This window comes from Rhipicephalus microplus, chromosome 2, assembly GCF_043290135.1.
Source record: "Rhipicephalus microplus isolate Deutch F79 chromosome 2, USDA_Rmic, whole genome shotgun sequence".
In the NCBI taxonomy this organism is placed as follows: domain Eukaryota; kingdom Metazoa; phylum Arthropoda; class Arachnida; order Ixodida; family Ixodidae; genus Rhipicephalus; species Rhipicephalus microplus.
In genome coordinates, this window is record NC_134701.1 from 159,195,910 (window position 1) to 159,214,978 (window position 19,069).

General features: G+C 44.0%; 1 protein-coding gene and 1 non-coding gene across 3 annotated transcripts in view; one reads left to right on the top strand and one right to left on the bottom strand.

Annotated features, from left to right (window-relative positions):
• LOC119169696 (dual specificity tyrosine-phosphorylation-regulated kinase 4-like) overlaps positions 1-19,069 on the bottom strand; it is a 245,065-nt gene that overhangs the window by 16,865 nt on the left and 209,131 nt on the right. For both annotated transcript variants that reach the window (XM_075886964.1, XM_075886965.1), the window contains exon 5: positions 4,294-4,430. In XM_075886964.1, the coding sequence (XP_075743079.1) occupies positions 4,294-4,430 (137 nt within the window). The remainder of the gene's footprint in view (positions 1-4,293; positions 4,431-19,069) is intronic.
• TRNAL-CAA (transfer RNA leucine (anticodon CAA)) lies at positions 62-177 on the top strand. Its single transcript has 2 exons — positions 62-99; positions 132-177. It is a non-coding gene; the product is annotated as a tRNA-Leu (tRNA).

The window sequence follows — 19,069 nt, forward strand, 5'->3', positions numbered from 1 at the left end:
TGCGTGCGGCCTCAAAACCGTCCACTCAACTTCTCGCTTGTTAGCGCGCTAACGAACAGCTGTCAGGATGGCCGAGCGGTCTAAGGCGCCAGACTCAAGGCACTGCCTTGCCCTTGATAAGGGCTTGGGAATTCTGGTCCACGAATGTGGGCGTGGGTTCGAATCCCACTTCTGACACAAATTTTTAATTATCTGTTCTTGTTTTGTTTTTTAATGCCAAGAAGGTGGTACTTTTTTAGGCTACAAGAACACATTGCTTCCGTTTCAGGGGTGAAATGACCACGCCGTGTGTGGTAGTGCGTGTGCTATATATATTTATATATATATATATATATATATATATATATATATATATATATATATATATATATATATATATATATATATATATATATATATATATATATATATATATATATATATATAGCTTCAACGAGGCAATGTTGCGAAAATATGAAAAATACATTGTGGAATTTCTTACGTCACGCACGGAGATTATAGGGCGAAATTCAAAGGTGAAACTTCAACCTGGATTTTCGCCGCTAATAAGGGACCTTACGACAGTGGAACTTATGACATTGGAGTTCTGAATTCTTTCTCTTTAGTGTCCCTTTAAAACGAACGACACGGGACCAAGAAAGTTGTGTAATAAAGTTCCGTTGCAATGAGCGCTTGTGGTGTGTGCTATCTTTCCTGATCCCGTGTCGTTTATTTGCGCTCAAAGTTATGATTAACGCATATATATATATATATATATATATATATATATATATATATATATATATATATATATATATATATATATATATATATATATATATATATAAGGGAAAGAATTGTATACCTAAGGGCTCGTTTTTCCGTGTTTTTTAACACAATAATAATGAGATATAACAGACAGTAATGCCAAGGAATGTACAGGGGAAGTTATTAACATTAATGGAATGTAAATAAGAAGAAAGAAAAGTGGATGAAAAAATTACCAACTGTAAGCAGGAATCGAACCTACGACCGAAGGTCGTAGGTTCGATTCCTGCTTACAGTTGGTAATTTTTTCATCCACTTTTCTTTCTTCCTATTTACATTCCATTAATGTTAATAACTTCCCCTGTACATTCCTTGGCATTACTGTCTGTTATATCTCATTATTATATATATATATATATATATATATATATATATATATATATATATATATATATATATATATATATATATATATATATATGCGTTATATATAACGATGACGTCAGTTGGGCAGAGCGTGTCTGACGTCATCGTTTCCACCTGTTCTGATTGGCTGTGGAATGCGCAGCACACACTGCCGGTATCGGATTGGCGGCGGGATTTGGGCGTGTGCGGTATCACGCCACATCGTGACTGAGGCGCCGTGAAGGCGGAGCTTAGCCCCGAGCGCTTGAAGGAAGAGTGGAGGGCAGTTGAGAGTGAAAGGTGAAGCGGAGGGGAAGGGTATTTTTTAGTATACTCGTAGCTCCGTTAATAATGGGTGTTTCGATTGAACTCTGGGGCCAATGATTAGCTTCAGTAGTGGTCTAATCAAAAACGGAATGTGAAAAAAGCATTTCAGGGACCCTTTAAGTGACCAGACGTTTTTGGGGTAGAAGCTGTTTTAAGCGCGGAGCACTTTAGGGAGGCAGGCTGTCGTGCACTGTCGTCGTCGCTTGGCACGTATAGAGAGAGAGAGAGAGAGAGAGAGAGAGAGAGAGAGAGAGGGAGGGAGAAATGAGTAACAGAAAAAAGACAGGGTGGTTCACCTGGTAGAAGAACTGGTTCGCTACCCTGTGCAGTGGTGGGAAAAGAAGGGCCGAAAAGAAAAGAGAGACAAAATAAATAAACAAAAAAAGAATACACACGTGTACGTATAACATAGCCATTTGTAGCGCGCGCTCGTGCCAGTGAGAAGTCTTCCTCTTGTTCTTCGAGAGCCTTGATAATGATTTTAACGCAGGCGAAACCGCATATATAGCAGAGTCATCTGCAGCATATTCAGCGCGATTGCGCCAAAGAGAAAACAACGTCCTCTTGTTCCTCGAGTGCCTTGATGATATCAAGTGCGAAGCACTTTAAATAAAACCACTTATAAAGGATTGGACGAAAAATAGAAATAAAAAGAAATAGAAAGGAAGACAGAAAAACTGAGAATACAAAAAGAAAGAATGAGGGAAGAAAATAGAGAAAGAAAGAAGGCTGTCCAGCTCCGCTGTTCCTTCATGCTTGGCACCATGCACTAGTGCGAAGATGGCTTAACTTTTCATTCATTCATTCAGTCGGTTTGTCAATCAATCGTTGTGTCACCTGCCTAGTGATAAAAATTCACAGCATATCCACGAAGTGATTGATGATGAGTGGGGCAAACCAACCGTCCGTCCATCCGTGCTTCTGTCCATCCGTCCGTGCTTCTGTACGTGCGGACACACGTACAAACGGATAGACAGACAGAAGCACGAACGCACGGAAGGAAGGATGGATGCATGGGCAGACGAAAGCATGGACGGACAGAAAGACGGATGGACGCATGGACGGACAGAAATCACGGGCAGATGGACGGACGAGCGAACGGATGGGCGAACGCACGGACGGATGCTTCACCCCATCACCATCATTCACTTCATGGATATGCTGTGGAAACCACTAACGTCATCTAGTTATATTATTCTGAAGGACATATACACAAAACGCCATCTATTGAGCAACTCTTAAACTAGAGGTGGCTACATACTTCCACTACAGAGGAGGGACGACCCACGGCCTAAGAATATCCACCCCTAAAGTGTCCATAAACAAGACGTGTGCACTCGAGCCTACGTTTCGACTAGTCGACTTGTCTTCTTCAAGGCTGGAACAGTTGCAGCCTTGAAGACTCTATTTGTCAAAACGTAGCAGGCATTTGATCAGAAAAATTTAAGCATTTTTTTAAATATTGTAATCATTTGTTTAGAAGAAAATGGAAGGCTCATTTTTTTGAAGCAGTACTTTTTGTTGCTCTAGTTAGGATAAAGCTATTATAATAGAGAGCTGAACTCTGCCACATAACCAGATAGAGCACGGGGGCTTTTCAGGAGGACCAAAGGCAAGTAGGCCTCTGCGAACAGCTATCTCGGCGTGCCGATGCGCGCTTATAATAATCAGTGAACATCGGGTTGTCATGTACTGCAACGGCTTTCTGCTCTATCGTACTAGAGTACCAAGTACTCTCAATTGTTAAACACTTTTTCCAACGCTTTAGCGATTTAAGAGGGAGCGCTCTGTACAGCTCTCTTGTAGTAGAGTAGGGGAGGAATCGAATATTGAATTTGTGATTGACTTGTTCACATTGCAGAAAATAAGTAGCCGGTTTCATTTGCATAATCATTCTTTCAAATGCAATATATTACCGTGGTCAATTACAGCCCCAGAAAAGCAGCTCTGCAATTACAGACACGCAATCGATTACTTTAGCGTTACAATACTTCAAAATTCCTTATCCGTAGCACGATAACACAAGTTTACTCAAGCTACAATAAACTACTGGAACTTGCATGGTCGCAAGAAGGCTGGAGGCTTGCGTGAAAGTGGGGAGGCTTACTGTGGTTTCTGCAATATATAGTTTTACACGTTAACTTTCAACAGCACTTGTCTCACGATGTTGTCGTCACTAATTTTCCCTCGTAGTTGAGAGGTCACCAGCCCATCGAACACTGTCAGTGCATGCGCTGAAGGTAAGGGCGGTACTATAACCAGAGCTTTTCAATACAAAAGTACTGAACGACTCTGGTACAACTTAAAAGCACCTTTCATATTGGCACGTAAACGTGAGGCGTTGCAGGTATAGGGGTAAAAAAACACACGAAGAGATAAAAAAGTGGGCTCTCCGGATATGAAAGCCTATATATATATATATATATATATATATATATATATATATATATATATATATATATATATATATATATATATATATATATATATATATATATATATATATATATATATATATATATATATATATATATATTTATGAGATCTAACAGACAATAATGCCAAGGAATGTATAGGGGAAGTTGTTAGGCCAATTGTAATGTAAATGTGAAGAAAGAAAAGTGAGTGAAAAATAACTTGCCGTGGTTCCTGCTCACAGAACCATGGCAAGTATATATATATATATATATATATATATATATATATATATATATATATATATATATATATATATATATATATATATATATATCCTGGGTAAATATAACTAGCGTACGAGAGTGTCGCAGAAAAGAAATCTGACAGGCTACTCACCGCTTCTTGTTGCGTATTATCTTGAGCGCGACGTGCTCCTTGGTCTTGTGGTCGAATGCCCTGATGACCTGGCCGAAGGAGCCCTTCCCGATCACCTCAAGAATTTCGTAGCGGTACGCGATGTGGTCATGCATCACCTGCACATCACACGAGGGAAAAGACAACATGTGGCTTTAGCAAACTTGTGCATCGCGGTTTTATTCTTTTTCTTGTGGTCACGCACAACATACACCAGCGTATACCTTCGTGGTTTTTCTTTAAGTGAGAGGAGGGTGCTAAACATCACGGCTGTTGTGTAACTGGCAAGCATTGTGCGTTGTCTACTTCGGTACTATAGGGCTAATACTTGGGTAAACGTCGCAGTATTCATTATAATGCTAGGGGTTGACATATATATGAAATTATGCGTTAGTACATATACTGAGATATCACCAAAAGGGCGAAGCATTGAATGCAATAGAAACATATTCGAATGTTTTACGAAGCAATGCTAGCATTTTTAAGAGTAATAATAATTGTAGTAAACATGCGCTTGCTTAAAGTAACTACGTTTCCAGCGGCGCGGCCATAGTGGATGACCACAAAAAGGCTAGTGCGTAGTGACGGCGTTCATATACGAAGTGAGGCTGGCAGTCAACTCATTTAGATCCGATCTCGCGTAACCCTACAAAACGCTGGTATAAGAGAACACGGCTGCTCCAGGTAGACTTTTGGCACCGTTTTTTCGTGTTGAGAGCACAGCCCGTAGAAGCTCCCGCCTGCTGCGGGGGCACAAGGCGCGCGCTGATCGTTGCCGCGATTGCGCGGCAACCATAAGCGCCCTCCCCTCCCCTTGTCCGCTGGCGAGATAAGTGCGCGCGCAGACGAGCCCGGCGGAAAAACGACGTTCGCTCCGCAGAAAGAGGAGACTAGCGCATCCTTCCGCGTTTATATATGCATACACGTATACGAGAATGACGGCGGCGGCAGCGTGACGGCAAAAACCAGCCGAGACTGTCCATATAGTTGCGATCGCAATAAAAGGTGTACATGTGAACACTTTATGGCAGTGAAGTACTGCAAGCAAACTACACAGTCATGTCATGTTATTTCAGCGTGTTTTAGTGCTATTATCTTTCTTTCTTTCTTTCTTTCTTTCTTTCCGTCTTTCTTTCTTTTTTGCCGATAGTTCATATTGGGCACTATTGAATTTTTTTCCTAGAGAACTTATAAATATGGGGTAGCCGAGCTCATATGGACCTCAACCTCTCCACAGCAAAACAGAACAAAACAGAACAGATAGTCATTCGCCTAATTAACTCAATCCTGTTATTTATTCCATCTTCTGATTTTCAGTTATATTACTGGGCTATTTCAAGATATACTGAAGTAGTGCTCTTTCCTCAATTTCCCTTCCCATGGACAGGGTAGCCAGCCGGAGATCTCGTCTCCCTTTTCCTCCCTCCTTCCCTCTGTATTGCTGTGGCTAGTATGCAGGAACCGTTCGGACTAAATCACTCGCTGTGCTACTGTCTTCATTTACGTGTGATACATCCCCCTTACCCGCTTGCCTTCTCCGGGGGTAACTAACTGGATTCCCAGCGAAGGCAAGCGGGTTAGGGGGAGACAGAATGTTAGGTGGGCAGATGATATTAAGAAGTTTGCGGGTATAAATTGGCAGCAGAAAGCACAGGACCGGGTTAACTGGCAGAACATGGGAGAGGCCTTTGTCCTGCAGTGAACGTAGTCAGGCTGATGATGATGATGATGATGATGATGATGATTATGATGATGATGATGATGACATGACAGACTCTGGTCCCCCTGAAGGAGTCTGTGGCAACGCGTGCGCTTGACTATGATCCGTACTTGGTAACTTTTGTGAGAACGAGTAGCGTGCCTCAGGGAAGGCAAACTGCACACTGTGATATGTTATCTACTGTTCACTGTAGAGAGAGAGAGAGAGAAGAAGGAAGGCCGGGAGGTTAACCAGATATTGGCATCTGGTCTGCTACCCAACACTGGGAGTGGAGAAATAGGGGCAAGAAAGAGGGGGTAGATAGAGAGAGAGACAGAAAAAAAACGCACGTGCACTCATGAGAAAACGAAAACACACACATGAAGGGCGTTCTGGCTACAGCCGTTCAGAAACGCCGGTCGATCGCAAAAAAGTGCAGTAGCGCTTTCAGGGCCTTAATTCTTCCGTGAAGTTGCATCTTGTCGATATTGTAGAATTTTTTTTCCTGCGACAGAGGTTGATTATCTAATTTGCTGAGTTCCTTAAATTGCGTCATGGTTACGTAATCGTATCTTGCTATGTATATTCCTTGTCCATCTCCACCAAACCCTCAATGTGATTTTTCTGAGTAGCAGGAAACATGGACCTGACACACACACACACGTGTGTGTGTGTGTGTGCGCGCGCGCGCGTGGTGTGTGTGTGTGTGTGTGTGTGTGTGTGTGTGTGTGTGTGTGTGTGTGTGTGTGTGTGTGTAAGCTACCACAGTTGAGACATGCTTGACTCGTATATAGAGATGCGAAATTTCCGGAAACTTCCAGCAGTCGTAAAAAACAGTCTTTTACACGCTTTTTCTAAAAATCTTGAAAAAAAATCTCGAAAAAAAAAGAAAATAACGAATTTTCTTTGCCATATGGCAATATTTTCTTGCCATATAATATTAGTTTATTGCCAAGTGTCAAAAGATATAACTTTCATTATAACTTTCACGTTCAACGCAGGGTGTTGCCTAAGCTTTATTTCCTTTCGTTTTACCCCATGGAAATTTCGGCCAATTTTTCTAACTGCGCGGCAAAAGAGCGAGACAAACAGTTTTTTTTTGTTTCAAAATTTTCTCATTTTTTAATTCGCACTTCGCATCTCGAGGGACTTCGAGAAACATTGTCACGGCCAGTCGTAGGTTTCGATGTCACTCCGTTTAGATCAGCGCGTTTCCCTGCACGTGCCAAGGCTTGCTTTCGTCGCTCGACAGACATGAATTGCCAAGCCCGACGAACGTTTTCGTGGCGTGCTTGTTGGCGACTCGAGAAGACAGCCTTTTTCTGTGTCCGTGAACTGCAGCGTGGATATGTGATGCCTTTTGTGCACTCGATATCCGCAATCTCTATGGCTGCAAATCTCAACGGTTGTGCGATGCTGCGTGGCGAATTGTCGCGGTGAAGGGAACGAAGTTGCAAGTGTTCTCGAAGGACAACCGAAGAACAAAATGGAAGCGTGTCGTTCGTCAAGCTGTCATCAACGTCCGTTTCCTTCGTGGCCCGAAGGTACGTGTGTCCGTGCAACATATTTCTAATTCGTTCCAATGGCCCCATCTCCACCATGTTTCGTTCTTGCTCGAAAATGAAGGTGTCATGTGTGCTTTTGACTTGTTGGCGTAAGTCCTGGCATTAAAATAATAAATGCGCGTAGCAGTATGTTTTCAGAACAGGCGTTTTCCCTTCAGGGTAGGTGAACGTATTGCTGTTAGCGATTAGCGCCGCGGACTTGTAAATCCGTTGTTCAATTAATTGAGAAAAATAGAAGGGATGCGGCTTCATTACTTCGTGCATCAGTTTTGTGCATAATTTTTCTTGCCGGTGTTCTGCCACTTTATTGCGGTATGATAATTTTGCGCCAGTCTCGTCAGCACCTTAGCCTAATATGTTTCATTGAAACTTAGATTTATCGTTTTTTCTTTTTTTCAACTAGATGCGTGTAGACAGACAGACACTTACGGTAAAGCGCTTTTTAATTGATTTTTCAGGTGTGTGAACTCTACTTCAAGCTAGAATATTTAACAACCACTACCGAAAACATTCCGATCCAAGAACCGACAGTGCAGTGGAAGCACCCACGGGGGCTACATGGTTTAATATAGACCCAGCACTAACAATTTTCCCAGGCGCTAAGTTATATGACTGACCGACTACGCACCACTGCGAGAGGGGCCAGAGCAAAAGAGAAAACGCCGCTCCTTGTGTCGGTCACAAGAGATGTTCTGAAACGAAAGCTTTTGTTTTCTCTTGAAATGATGAAAACCTTGATGTTGGGCTGAAAACATATTTGCGGCAGCAGCACACACTCTCCTCAATAACTACGTGTCTATGAACACAGGTGTTCAAAAGAGTACAAATAAAACAGCACGCAAATGAGCAGTAAGAGTTTCTCTGCATGATCTAGATATTGTGTGTGTTTGTAAAAAATAACAAATAAAATTTACCTTATTTGTTTCGTAATTTTTTCGGTCCAACAAATTTCGCTCTTATAGATCGATTACACGTTCGATAGCGCACAATCTTTTACTTTTTCGTGGAAGACATGGCTCCCAGGCGGATCTCTAAGCGCTTTCAAGCACAGTACATTACTTAAACCAGCGCCTCTTTTGACCCAAAAGTCAGAGTAAAGCTGTTAGGCCTGTAAAACTCGCCGCGAACGCTTACCCCCGTATTCACAAACACTCCTCGACTTGACTTTCACCCTTCATTAGCAGAGTTGCGCACTGCGCCGCTGCTTGGTTGAAAATGACGCTGCGCTACTCAAGAATAGCAGCAAATTATCACTGATATGCAGCGACTTTCCCTGCCTAGAGATGGCGCTCCCATCGGCTTTCTGGAGGGGCGTTCTAGAATATGGGGGTTAATCTTTGAACGGGAGACGACGGTGGCAGTGGATTCACGGCCTCCCGTATATACGCGCGCTCGCTCGGGCCAAACGAGTGACGTCACGGCGGCAGTGAGCAGGCCTGATAATATTATTCTAGGTGCCATTGGCCCAGTGTACGGACAAGAACCAAAACGGCGCTATTTCGCTCTCACTTATCAGCCCAGTTTCGCCGTCATCGGCCGATAGCCTGCGGCGAAAGGTGTCAAGAGATCAATAAATGCGCGCGCTTTGTTCAACGCTTATCGCATTAGTGCATGCGCACTTGGAAACTTTCAGATAACGGACGCTCTTGCGTCTCGATAACAAATATAAAGTGTGACGGATAACGTGATTTCGTCTGTCCAGTTTTCATACTTTCTCTCACTTCGCTTTGCGTTCTAGCGCTGCTGTCGCAGCAGTGAGATCGTGTGCACGGTGCCTGTTCGCAGACTGCTTAATTCGCATGTAATCGAGTCTCACATGTGTGGGATCTGCCGAAATTTTTCGAGTGGAATCACTAACCTGTGTCCTGTGTTTTACGCAAATTACCACAGTCTTTGCCAGCACAGGTCATTCTAACGATTTCTTTGTCTGACTGTTCTTCTTTGATTACACTTGATTTGTGAATTTAAAGTTCATTTCATTCAAGAAAGTATACATTAGAAGCACTCTATTTTCTCATTTCAATATATTTACGTCTTGTTCGCTTGGTGTGGTTACCAGGCCACAAATGTATAGTTCTCTTGAGGGTTAAATTTTTGCGGTCTGGTTACCAAAACTCTGCATGGTCACATAGGAATTGAATTGAATATGCAGGCACACTGGCAGCGACATCCACCCATAGTCCCGTACGTTCTTTATTGCCAACATTTGTGTTTGTCACTGTGGCGTCCTTTGATAAATCTTTCACGACAGATAACGTTTCTCAATCTCCCCTGTTTGCGTCTGTTTTCGAATATCCTTGAAGAATCCATGGTGCTCCTCCAGAAAGGCAGAAGTTGTGATTACCACTCTACAATGCTGCCTCATCTCAGTAAACTTTTTTACCTTGGCAGGTACAGTTTGGTTCAATCACCTTTATGTTTTTTGTTATTGTCATGAGAGTGAATCCCCGGATCATTATTTTTCGAGATGCCGAAAGCTCAGACACAAAAGAAAAAGACTTCTAGAAGTATCGCTCTGAAATATGAGCTTGAATTTGTCACTTCCGATGGCTCTTTCCTCTGGTGCTACCATACTGGATTTCAGCCTCAGGAGTGTTGGTAACACCGTATGTATTTTTCTAAAGAGACAGAAATAATTGAATGTTGAAGGGGCCCTGCAACACTTTTTGAGCATGGTCAGAAAACACTGCCGATTGGTATTAGAGGCTCCCGACAACACGCGAGCCAAATATTATAGCACAGCACGCGGCCTGAAATCCACAATAAATTACAAAGTCAGCTAAAAATTGGTTCGTCTTCTCTCGACAAATCACGTTATATGCCTGAAAATCACACGTCAACGACCCATCTACCAGCCATTGGCTGATTTGAACATGGCGCGCTCGCTCGTAGAGATCACCGCGGGAGGCCGCTACTTGTCCACGCGTGCGCGCGCGATCACACTGAAGAAGCCGCGCTTTCGAAGAAAAAAAAAAGAAAATAAGTGCTCAAAGTCACGAAGCGTGCGTGACGTTTTTCTGTGGCCCTGCCATTTCTCCCTGCTTAGCTTCCAGCGCTTTCGTCTGGACAAGAGAAGAGAAAATGCAATTGCAGCATTCGACAAACCTTGATAACTCCACTCGCACTTGACAGATTCTTAACATAAGTTGCATGACGTCAAGTTTTAGTAGATGCAATGGCCAAGAACCGTTGAATTTTGAGTGGAGTCATTCCATGCCAAATATCCCAGCCGTGTCAGTGATGATCTCAAATGTATTCAAAATAAAAAATTTACATTCATTTTGATGGAAAATCAAGTTTGTTTCACTGATAATGTATTTGGTCACGTGGAAGCCTTTCGATTTCCGCAAAATATCAACTGTGTGATGCATATTTATTCTGAGAGTATCGCTTTTCGTTTAAATGCCAAATTTTGTTTAAATATAAGACAAAAACGTTTGTGCAGGGAGTGGAAAAATAAATAATATTAGCAGAATTTTTCTGCCATACACTTTTTTATAAATATATTCAATATGCTCAAAAGGTACATTTTATCATCCGTAAAATAGTGCTTTATATGAATGAATACCTGAGTAGTCAATACTTATGCCATGGAAGATATCTCGCTATAAAATATTTTTAGCTACTGAAGTTCAAATATCTTAAAAGAAAAAAAAAACTCAGACTCCAGAAAACCTTCATTTTTTTTTCCACGTTGAGGCGTAATTTAGACCACGTGACGGAGGAATAACAAAAATCAGACTTACACGTCAATTGTAATAAAATATTCCCGTTTCATAAGGCAAGCTTCAACACATTTTTTGTTGTTTTGTTTTAAGCAAAAATGTATTTTTAAAGCTCCCCATTCAGCCCCGCCACGATGGTCTAGTGGCTATTGTACTCGGCTGCTGACCCGCAGGTCGCAGTATCGAATCCCGGCTGCGGCGGCTGCATTTTCGATGGAATAAAAATGCATAGGCCCGTGTGCTCAGATTTGGGTGCACGTTAAAGAACCTCAGGTGATCAAAATTACCGGAGCCCTCCACTACGGCTTCTCTCATAATCATATGATGGTTTTTGGATGCTGAACCCCACATATCGATCAGCGATTAAATTACAGCTCCCCATTCACAACGGCGCAAATCATGACAGGTAGATTCTCACTATCCCTCAAGACGAAGGTATGTAACAGCTTCATCTTGCCGGTAAGTAGCTACGGAGCAGAAACCTGGAGACTTACAAATAGGGTTCAGTTTAAATAAAGGATGACGCAGCGAGCGATGGAAAGGAAAATGATAGGTGTAACCTTAAGAGACAAGAAGAGAGCAGAGTGGATCAGGGAACCAACCAGGGTTAAGCATATAATTGTTAAAATTAAGAGGAAATGGACATGGGCCGGGCATGGAGCGCGTAGACAGGATAACCGCTGGTCATTAAGGGTAACTAACTGGCATCCCAGAGAAGGCAAGCGGGTTAGGGGGAGACAGAAAGTTAGGTGGGCAGATGAGATTAAGAAGTTTGTGGGTATAAAACGGCAGCAGCAAGCACAGGACCGAGTTGACTGGTGGAACACGGGATAGGCCTTTGTCCTGCAGTGGACGTAGTCAGGCTGATGATGATTTACAACGAGGATGAATAAATGGGAAGATAACTGTTAAGAGTTAGAAAAGGTTCCGAAAACCGTGCAAGAGGTCAGACACATCATAAAAAGGGCGACAAGCAAAAGCCGCGGACTGAAAGAAGAAGGAAGAAGACTGCACGAAAATGATCCAGGCGTTAGTCACAAGCATAATCACGTACGGGACCCCGTATGTAGATATGAGGAATAACCAGAGGATTAGAACTCTTATCAGAAAAGTCCACAAGATTACCATAGGCCTCTCACCTTCCACATCCACGAAAAAGTTACTCAAAATGGGAGTGCACAACACATGGGGAGAGCTCACGGCAGCACACTATGTCAACCAGCTGGAGAGACTGCACCTGACGAATACAGGTAGAGCCCTACTCCAAGATTTGGGTTACCGCATCGAGGATGACATGCACGTCCCTCAGCGCATTCCGTACGAGATCAGAAATAACTTACATGTAAGCGATATACCAAAGGAACATGCATCCCGAATACGACAAAGGAAGAAGACAAACCAGGATAAAAGTGCTCGAGCAGATACTACAACCCACCAACAGCAAAGAAGAAGATTTGAGATACACGGACGCAGCGACTTACCTTACAAATGACCGTTTTGCTATAAGCGTGGTCGACGAAAGCGGCAAAGAATTGAGAGCAGCATCCATACGTGCCAAGGATGCGAGTATAGCAGAAGAGCAAGGCATAGCCCTGACCATGGCTACATGCAAGAAGACGCGGGCTACCATGGCAACAGATTCGCTAGAGGCGTGCAGAAGACACATGAACGGAAGGATCGGAAAGGCAGCACTACATGTCTTAAAAAGCACCAACATGGACGAAACAACCATCCCTTGGACACCGGGACATGGGTGTCTCGCGGGGAACCAGGCGGTGCACGCCGAGGCTGGAGATAAAGCACGCCGAGCCATCTCCGACACGCTGGGAACACGTGTACCGACGGCTGTCACGACGAACACGAGCGCATACCGAAAAAGTACGCAGACATTTTGGCACACCACAGGAAGCAGAGGAAGTGGTACCCGCCGGCACACAAGAGTCTGAGTAGGGAACAAGCAGTGATATGGAGAAGACTACAAGCAGGAAATTACCCGCGCGGAACATTGATGCACGCAATGTATCTACGGACCTTCAGGTGGGACTGCAAGTTTTGCCCTCGAAACACGCGCAACACTTGCGCCACATGGTGCAGGAGTGTCGCAACAATCCAGTTTGCCACCGTTGTCACCGCCAAGTGAAAACCAAGAGAAAGAAACGGACCGAGAGGAAGTATTCGAAGAGCAGTGGGAGGCTTTGCTGGTGACGCAAGACCCCGACAACCAGCTACGATTGGTGAACCGGGCTCGGGCGGTGGCAGCGAGCCATGGCTAGCTACCTGGACTGAGAAGGCCACCCACCGTAGGGCTGAACTACAAAGAGCCTGGTCCAAATGAAGTTCATTTCATTCATTCATTAATTCCTCTGATGAACTTTTTTTAAAAAAAAGCTTTAAAATAACCCGATGCTATGTTTTGAACAATATCAAATGTGACATTCCCATCCCCCGCGCTCGCAAATGTGTGTCAGTGTGTGTGTTAGAGCGTGTGCGCCTGCATGCATGTGTGTAATGCGCGTAATAATACAAGGGCTCGATCATTCCTTGCTGACGATCCGCGTATGTTCGCCACACACAGATGTGTCCATCGCGGGTCTCATTTTCTGTCATCCTCCCGATAATCCCTCTTCTCTTCCTTTTATTATTCGTCCTGCTCCATCTTTATTTAGACAGCGTTACTCTTATGACGACGAGAACGGAACTCATCAGCCGCTGATCGAGCCATCAGTTCCTGGAGAGCTGTGGATGTTTCCTGGAGGAATTTTGGTCGCGGCTCGAAGCGATCGCCCGCCGGGCGTGAACGTGAAGTTGATGACCGAGGCGGTTGACAAACAAAAGATACGATGAAACAAACAAACACGCCTGTTGCCATGGCGCATGCGTTATATATATATATATATATATATATATATATATAATATTGCGTGGTGGGGGAGTGGCCGTGGCATTGCAAGTAGTCAAGTAGATCCTCCGTGAGCAGTCACAACGTGGTTTATTTCGACGTTTCAGACAGAGTCTGGCCTTCATCAGGAATTAGGGTACAGTTTGTTGGTGCTCAGCCTTATACAATCTTAAAGGAGAGAGGGTAAACACACACATACAAAAAAGAGAACATGAGGTAGACTCCCCCGGACCATCCACCTTCAACTTCCTTTATTTCTTTTTCTCTACCTTTTTTTCTTTCTTTTCCTTTTTCTTTCTCCCTTTCCTTCCTTTTCCTCCCCTCCCTTTTTCGGACGATCACCTTTAGGATGTCCGTGGTCTGCATATACTTCCTTCCACTAACATATTGTTCCCGACCAGATGGCGCCGCATGGCTCCGGTGGTCCGGAGTGGCGAAAAATAGCTTTTTTAAGAAGTTTAGGCCTATAACTACTCAGTGCCTCGTGGACGTCTCGCTGTTAAAAGAGGGGCGCCGCGCATTGCCGCTGAGACTGGCAAGCGGGTGCAATGTCAATTCTGGCCCGCTCCTGGATTACGCAGTAGGGGCCTCCTGACTGAGCACAGCGTTGCTGTTGGGCGTGTCATGGTTGGCACAATTGATTGGATAAAGGTAGAAGCGGAAACAGACGACAGCTATACTCAGGAAGAGTAGTTACACTTGGAAGTATTTTTAATTGTCCAGTGAACGTCGCAGCTGCAGTGCCGTGAACTCAATTATTATTGTCATTATTGCCATTATTGTTTTCTAATGGTCTAATTGCTATAAGTGTACCCGGAGTCTCACTTATTCCTCTTTCGAGGGTGTTAAATAGGTGGATGAGGTATGACCCCCGTCGTTCACGTTCTCGGTTTGATTTGAATCCCGTTTGTAAGAGTGTTACTGATAGTTTGTCGAATGCATGGTTGGGAAGGCTGAGACGTTTTGATAGAGGTAGACTTGGAGCTGATTTCGCATGGGCTTTGTGAATATTGACACGTATCATAACTGGTGTTTCTGTTTGTTCGATGTACTGCATACTGCACACGTTGCATTCGAGTAGGTATACCACGTTAGGGGAATTGCATGTTAGGTTTCCTCGTATGTTAATCGAAAACTTGGATTGTGTGCTGGTTGCTTTGTCTGTTTCTCGCATCGCTTTAATACAAGACATCGTGACTTTAAACAGGGTCGGCATGAAGTATTAGGGGGGAAGTATTGATTTGAGAGAGGACAAGCGTGTCTTTGAGGTTGCGTGGTCGTCGGAAAACGACGCCAGGAATGGATGGCAATGCGCGTTTCAGACGTTTAGTTTTTTCCAGAATGTTGTAATGGCGTTTAAGGATTTTGTTTACACTGGGAAAGTTCGTGCTGTAAGTTAAACAGAGATTCGTTTGTTGCAGGTCTTCTTGCGGTGGTCGCTTCATAAGTAAGTCATCACGATTCAGTTTTCTAGCTTTCTGAACAGCGTCATCAATTATAGGCTGGGGGTATTTTTGTTTATCGAGCATAAGTTTTAGCCTCTGTAAGCTCGTGTAGAAGTTAGCGCCTCTTGAGCAGATTCGCTTAAACCGGTGAGCCTATCTGTACGGAATACTGTTTTTACAGTGGCGCGGGTGATCGCTTTGGTAATGGAGGTGTTGCTGTCGATCCGTTGGTTTGCGATATGAGGTTGTAGAAAGCTTGTCTTCTTCCATCATTATGGTAACATCAAGAAAATTTACAGTTGCTTGCGAGTAGATGTGTGTGGAGTGTATGTTTGGGTGTACAGCGTTGTAAGTGTCGATAAAGCTGAGAAGTTCATCCTCGCTGTGGCTCCGAATAAGAAAGATGTCGTCTATATATCTTCTGTATAAGAGTGTTTTCAAGGAACTTTGTGCGAGAAATTCGGATTGTAGCTTTCCCATAAATATGTTGGCATTATCGGGTGCCATTTGGCGCCCACAGCAGTCCTGCTAATTTGTATAAAATACTTTTGGTTAAATTCACATGAATTTAGTTCTAGGACCATCCTCGTCAAAGTTGCGACGGCAGAGAAATCTGTGGTATCAGGTTGTCTATGGTCTGTGTACATGTTTTGTAATGCAGCTATGCCATCATCATGAGGAATGTTGGAATACAATGAGGACACATCAAGAGTAATTTAAGTACGAGTTTTTCGGCACACGCAGACATGCAATGTCTCAAAGAAAATGTGTGGTGCCTTTTATGTACGACGCTAGGGTGCATGGAGTGTGGCTTATTAGTTTGTCCACGTATACTCTAATGGTTCAGTTATTGTACCTATGCCTGATATGATTGGTCGACCTAGGTTACCAGGTTTATGAATTTTTGAGAGGATGTAGAAGCGACCTGGACGAGCGTATGCTGTTCGCATCAGCTTGTGGTCAGTGTTGGTTATCTTTTCTGCGTCCAACAGTTTCTTTAGTGCTGTTGATACCGTAAGTTTATGTTCGTCTGTCGGATCACCTTGGAGGCGTTCGTAAAAATTTGAGTCGTCTAGTTGGCGGTATGCTTCTTGTAAGTAGTTGGTTGTATTAAAGACTACAATTCCTCTTCCTTTGCCAGCGGGTTTTATTGTTATGTTTGTCCTAGATTCCAGACTTCTCAAACTCATTTTTTTTTCAGATATTCTCAAGTTTTCTCGCTTTCCTTTCTGTATCCGGCAATCGTGTACTATATCTTTCTGTACTGCGGTGATATAAAGGTCCAGACACTTGTCTCGATTACTGTTCGGTGTCCAATCATTTGTTCTACGAGTGATTTTTTCCGTGGTTAGGAGGCCTGTTCAAGAAATATTCGCGCAAACTCAAGCTTCTAGCGAAGTTGTCGAGGTCTATAGGAGCAAGTGGAATTCGTCAAAAAAATTGTGGTTGGGCAGAAGCTTAGTCCTTTGGGTAGCAGCTTTTCTTCGTCAGGTGACAAGCTCGTGTCCGATAGGTTTACAACCTATCGGGTTGTAAACCTATCACGGTTGTCACGGGGTGTGTTCATTGATGGGTGCTCGTTTGTACCGTTAGTATTTTCCTGGGTGGTGTTGTTGTAGCGGTATGGAAATATCTCAGGAAACGCTGGGTAGGGGACATGGTCTCTTTCGAGTTAATGGATTTTAGTGATCATGATGGCTTGGTATTTACTCTGTTCAAATTCTGTTAACCGGGTGATTTCCTCGTTCAATAAAGTGTTATGGCGGAGAATGGTGTTGGTCATAGCAACCAGTTTCTTTACCTGGTTATCACTGTGATTGAAAGCGATTTCTGGTAATTTAAGATACGCCTCAAGGAGGACATTTTTCCATGTTATTTGGTCGTGTTCATCTAGGTTTGTAGCGGCTGGCGTGAGAAAGAGTGTCATACCCTTGGGAGCTATTCTAGCACCAAGGTACACTTGCAATGCTAATTTATGCATTTCGTGTCTTATTCGTTTGTCCGCGAGTTTTCGCACTTCAAGGAATGTGGTACTGCAACTGAGAAGCGATGAGCTGGACTTACATTTTAGAGGTCAATCTTCTTTTGGGTGCGGAGATGGCACTGATGAAGTCCGAAGATTGTAGTTATGTCCGGCAGGCCTTGGTCGTTGTAGGGAGGATTTTCGCGTTAGACTCCTGGCGAGCGTTGAGTGCAGAATATCTGTGTTCGTTGGGAGTTCATGTCCCGGGGTCCGCAATAGAGAAACGCGGCTTCGTAGTTCAACGGGCTTCCCTTTGAGGAGTGGTGTAGTGGTGCTGTCGTGTAGTGCCTCTGGTCTTGTCGTCCGCAATAGAGGAACGCGTCTTGGCTGTCCAGCAGATTTCCCCCCTAGTAGTGGTGCGCTGTTGATGATGGTGAGGGGGTGCTTGTGGCACGTGGGTGCCCCAGGCACCCCCTCACCATCATCAACAGCGCACTACTACTACGACGAGACCAGAAACACTACACGACAGCGCCACTACACCACTCCTCAAAGGGAAGCCTACTTAACTACGAAGCCGCGTTCCTCTATTGCGGACCCTGGGACCTGAACTCCCAACGAACTCAGATATTCTGCACTCAACGAACACAGATATTCTGCTCCGTGTGTCTTTACGATCAAATGTATCAATATATTTGTAGGGCCCAAAAGAATGTCATCACTTTTTTAATATGTGCCTGTGTTGATCTGGATGGCCCACAGTAAAACAAAGATAGTAGAAAAAGTATGTCCGTATTAGCGACACACCTTTCCGGTTGGTAAATTTTTTACTGCGGCCTCACTGATATTTCATTTCCGGTTTGCAAACTTCTTAGTCATTTCACAATGGAGAATTGGGACGATAGTACGCACATACTTTGATAAGTACCTCTTTTCAACGGCACTTAACAGGACACTACAAAAACGAACGCGTATTCAGCTCACCTGTTGGAATACGCGAAAAGCGACGTCACCTAAAACGGTTCGTTGAACTATTCGTTGTGCTCTCTAACAGCGATGAGATTACTTGGTGAGTCCAGAAGGATGGCCAGAGGCAGGGACTTCGCGCACACCGCTATTTGTTCACGAGATGTATTTCACCATGTTGTGCACACAGCAGCAGCAGCAGCAGCACCATGCGGCCGCAAAAAAAGGATTTGCAAAGTAGAAAGCTATTGTTGCGTCGGCGGGCAGTGTCCGACGGCAAGGGCCCGAGGACTGGACGCGAGACGCGGCGTGCGCCGGCACGGCCCGCGGCACGAGCATGAAGTATGGACGTGAATGGGTCCGGAACACAAGGGAAGCTGAAGCACAACAACGACTTAGCCGGCCTAGCGGCCGTGTATTATATTCAAACCACACATGCATAACAGACACGCGTGCACACGTGATTGGCTGCATGCAATCGCGTGTGCTGTTACGT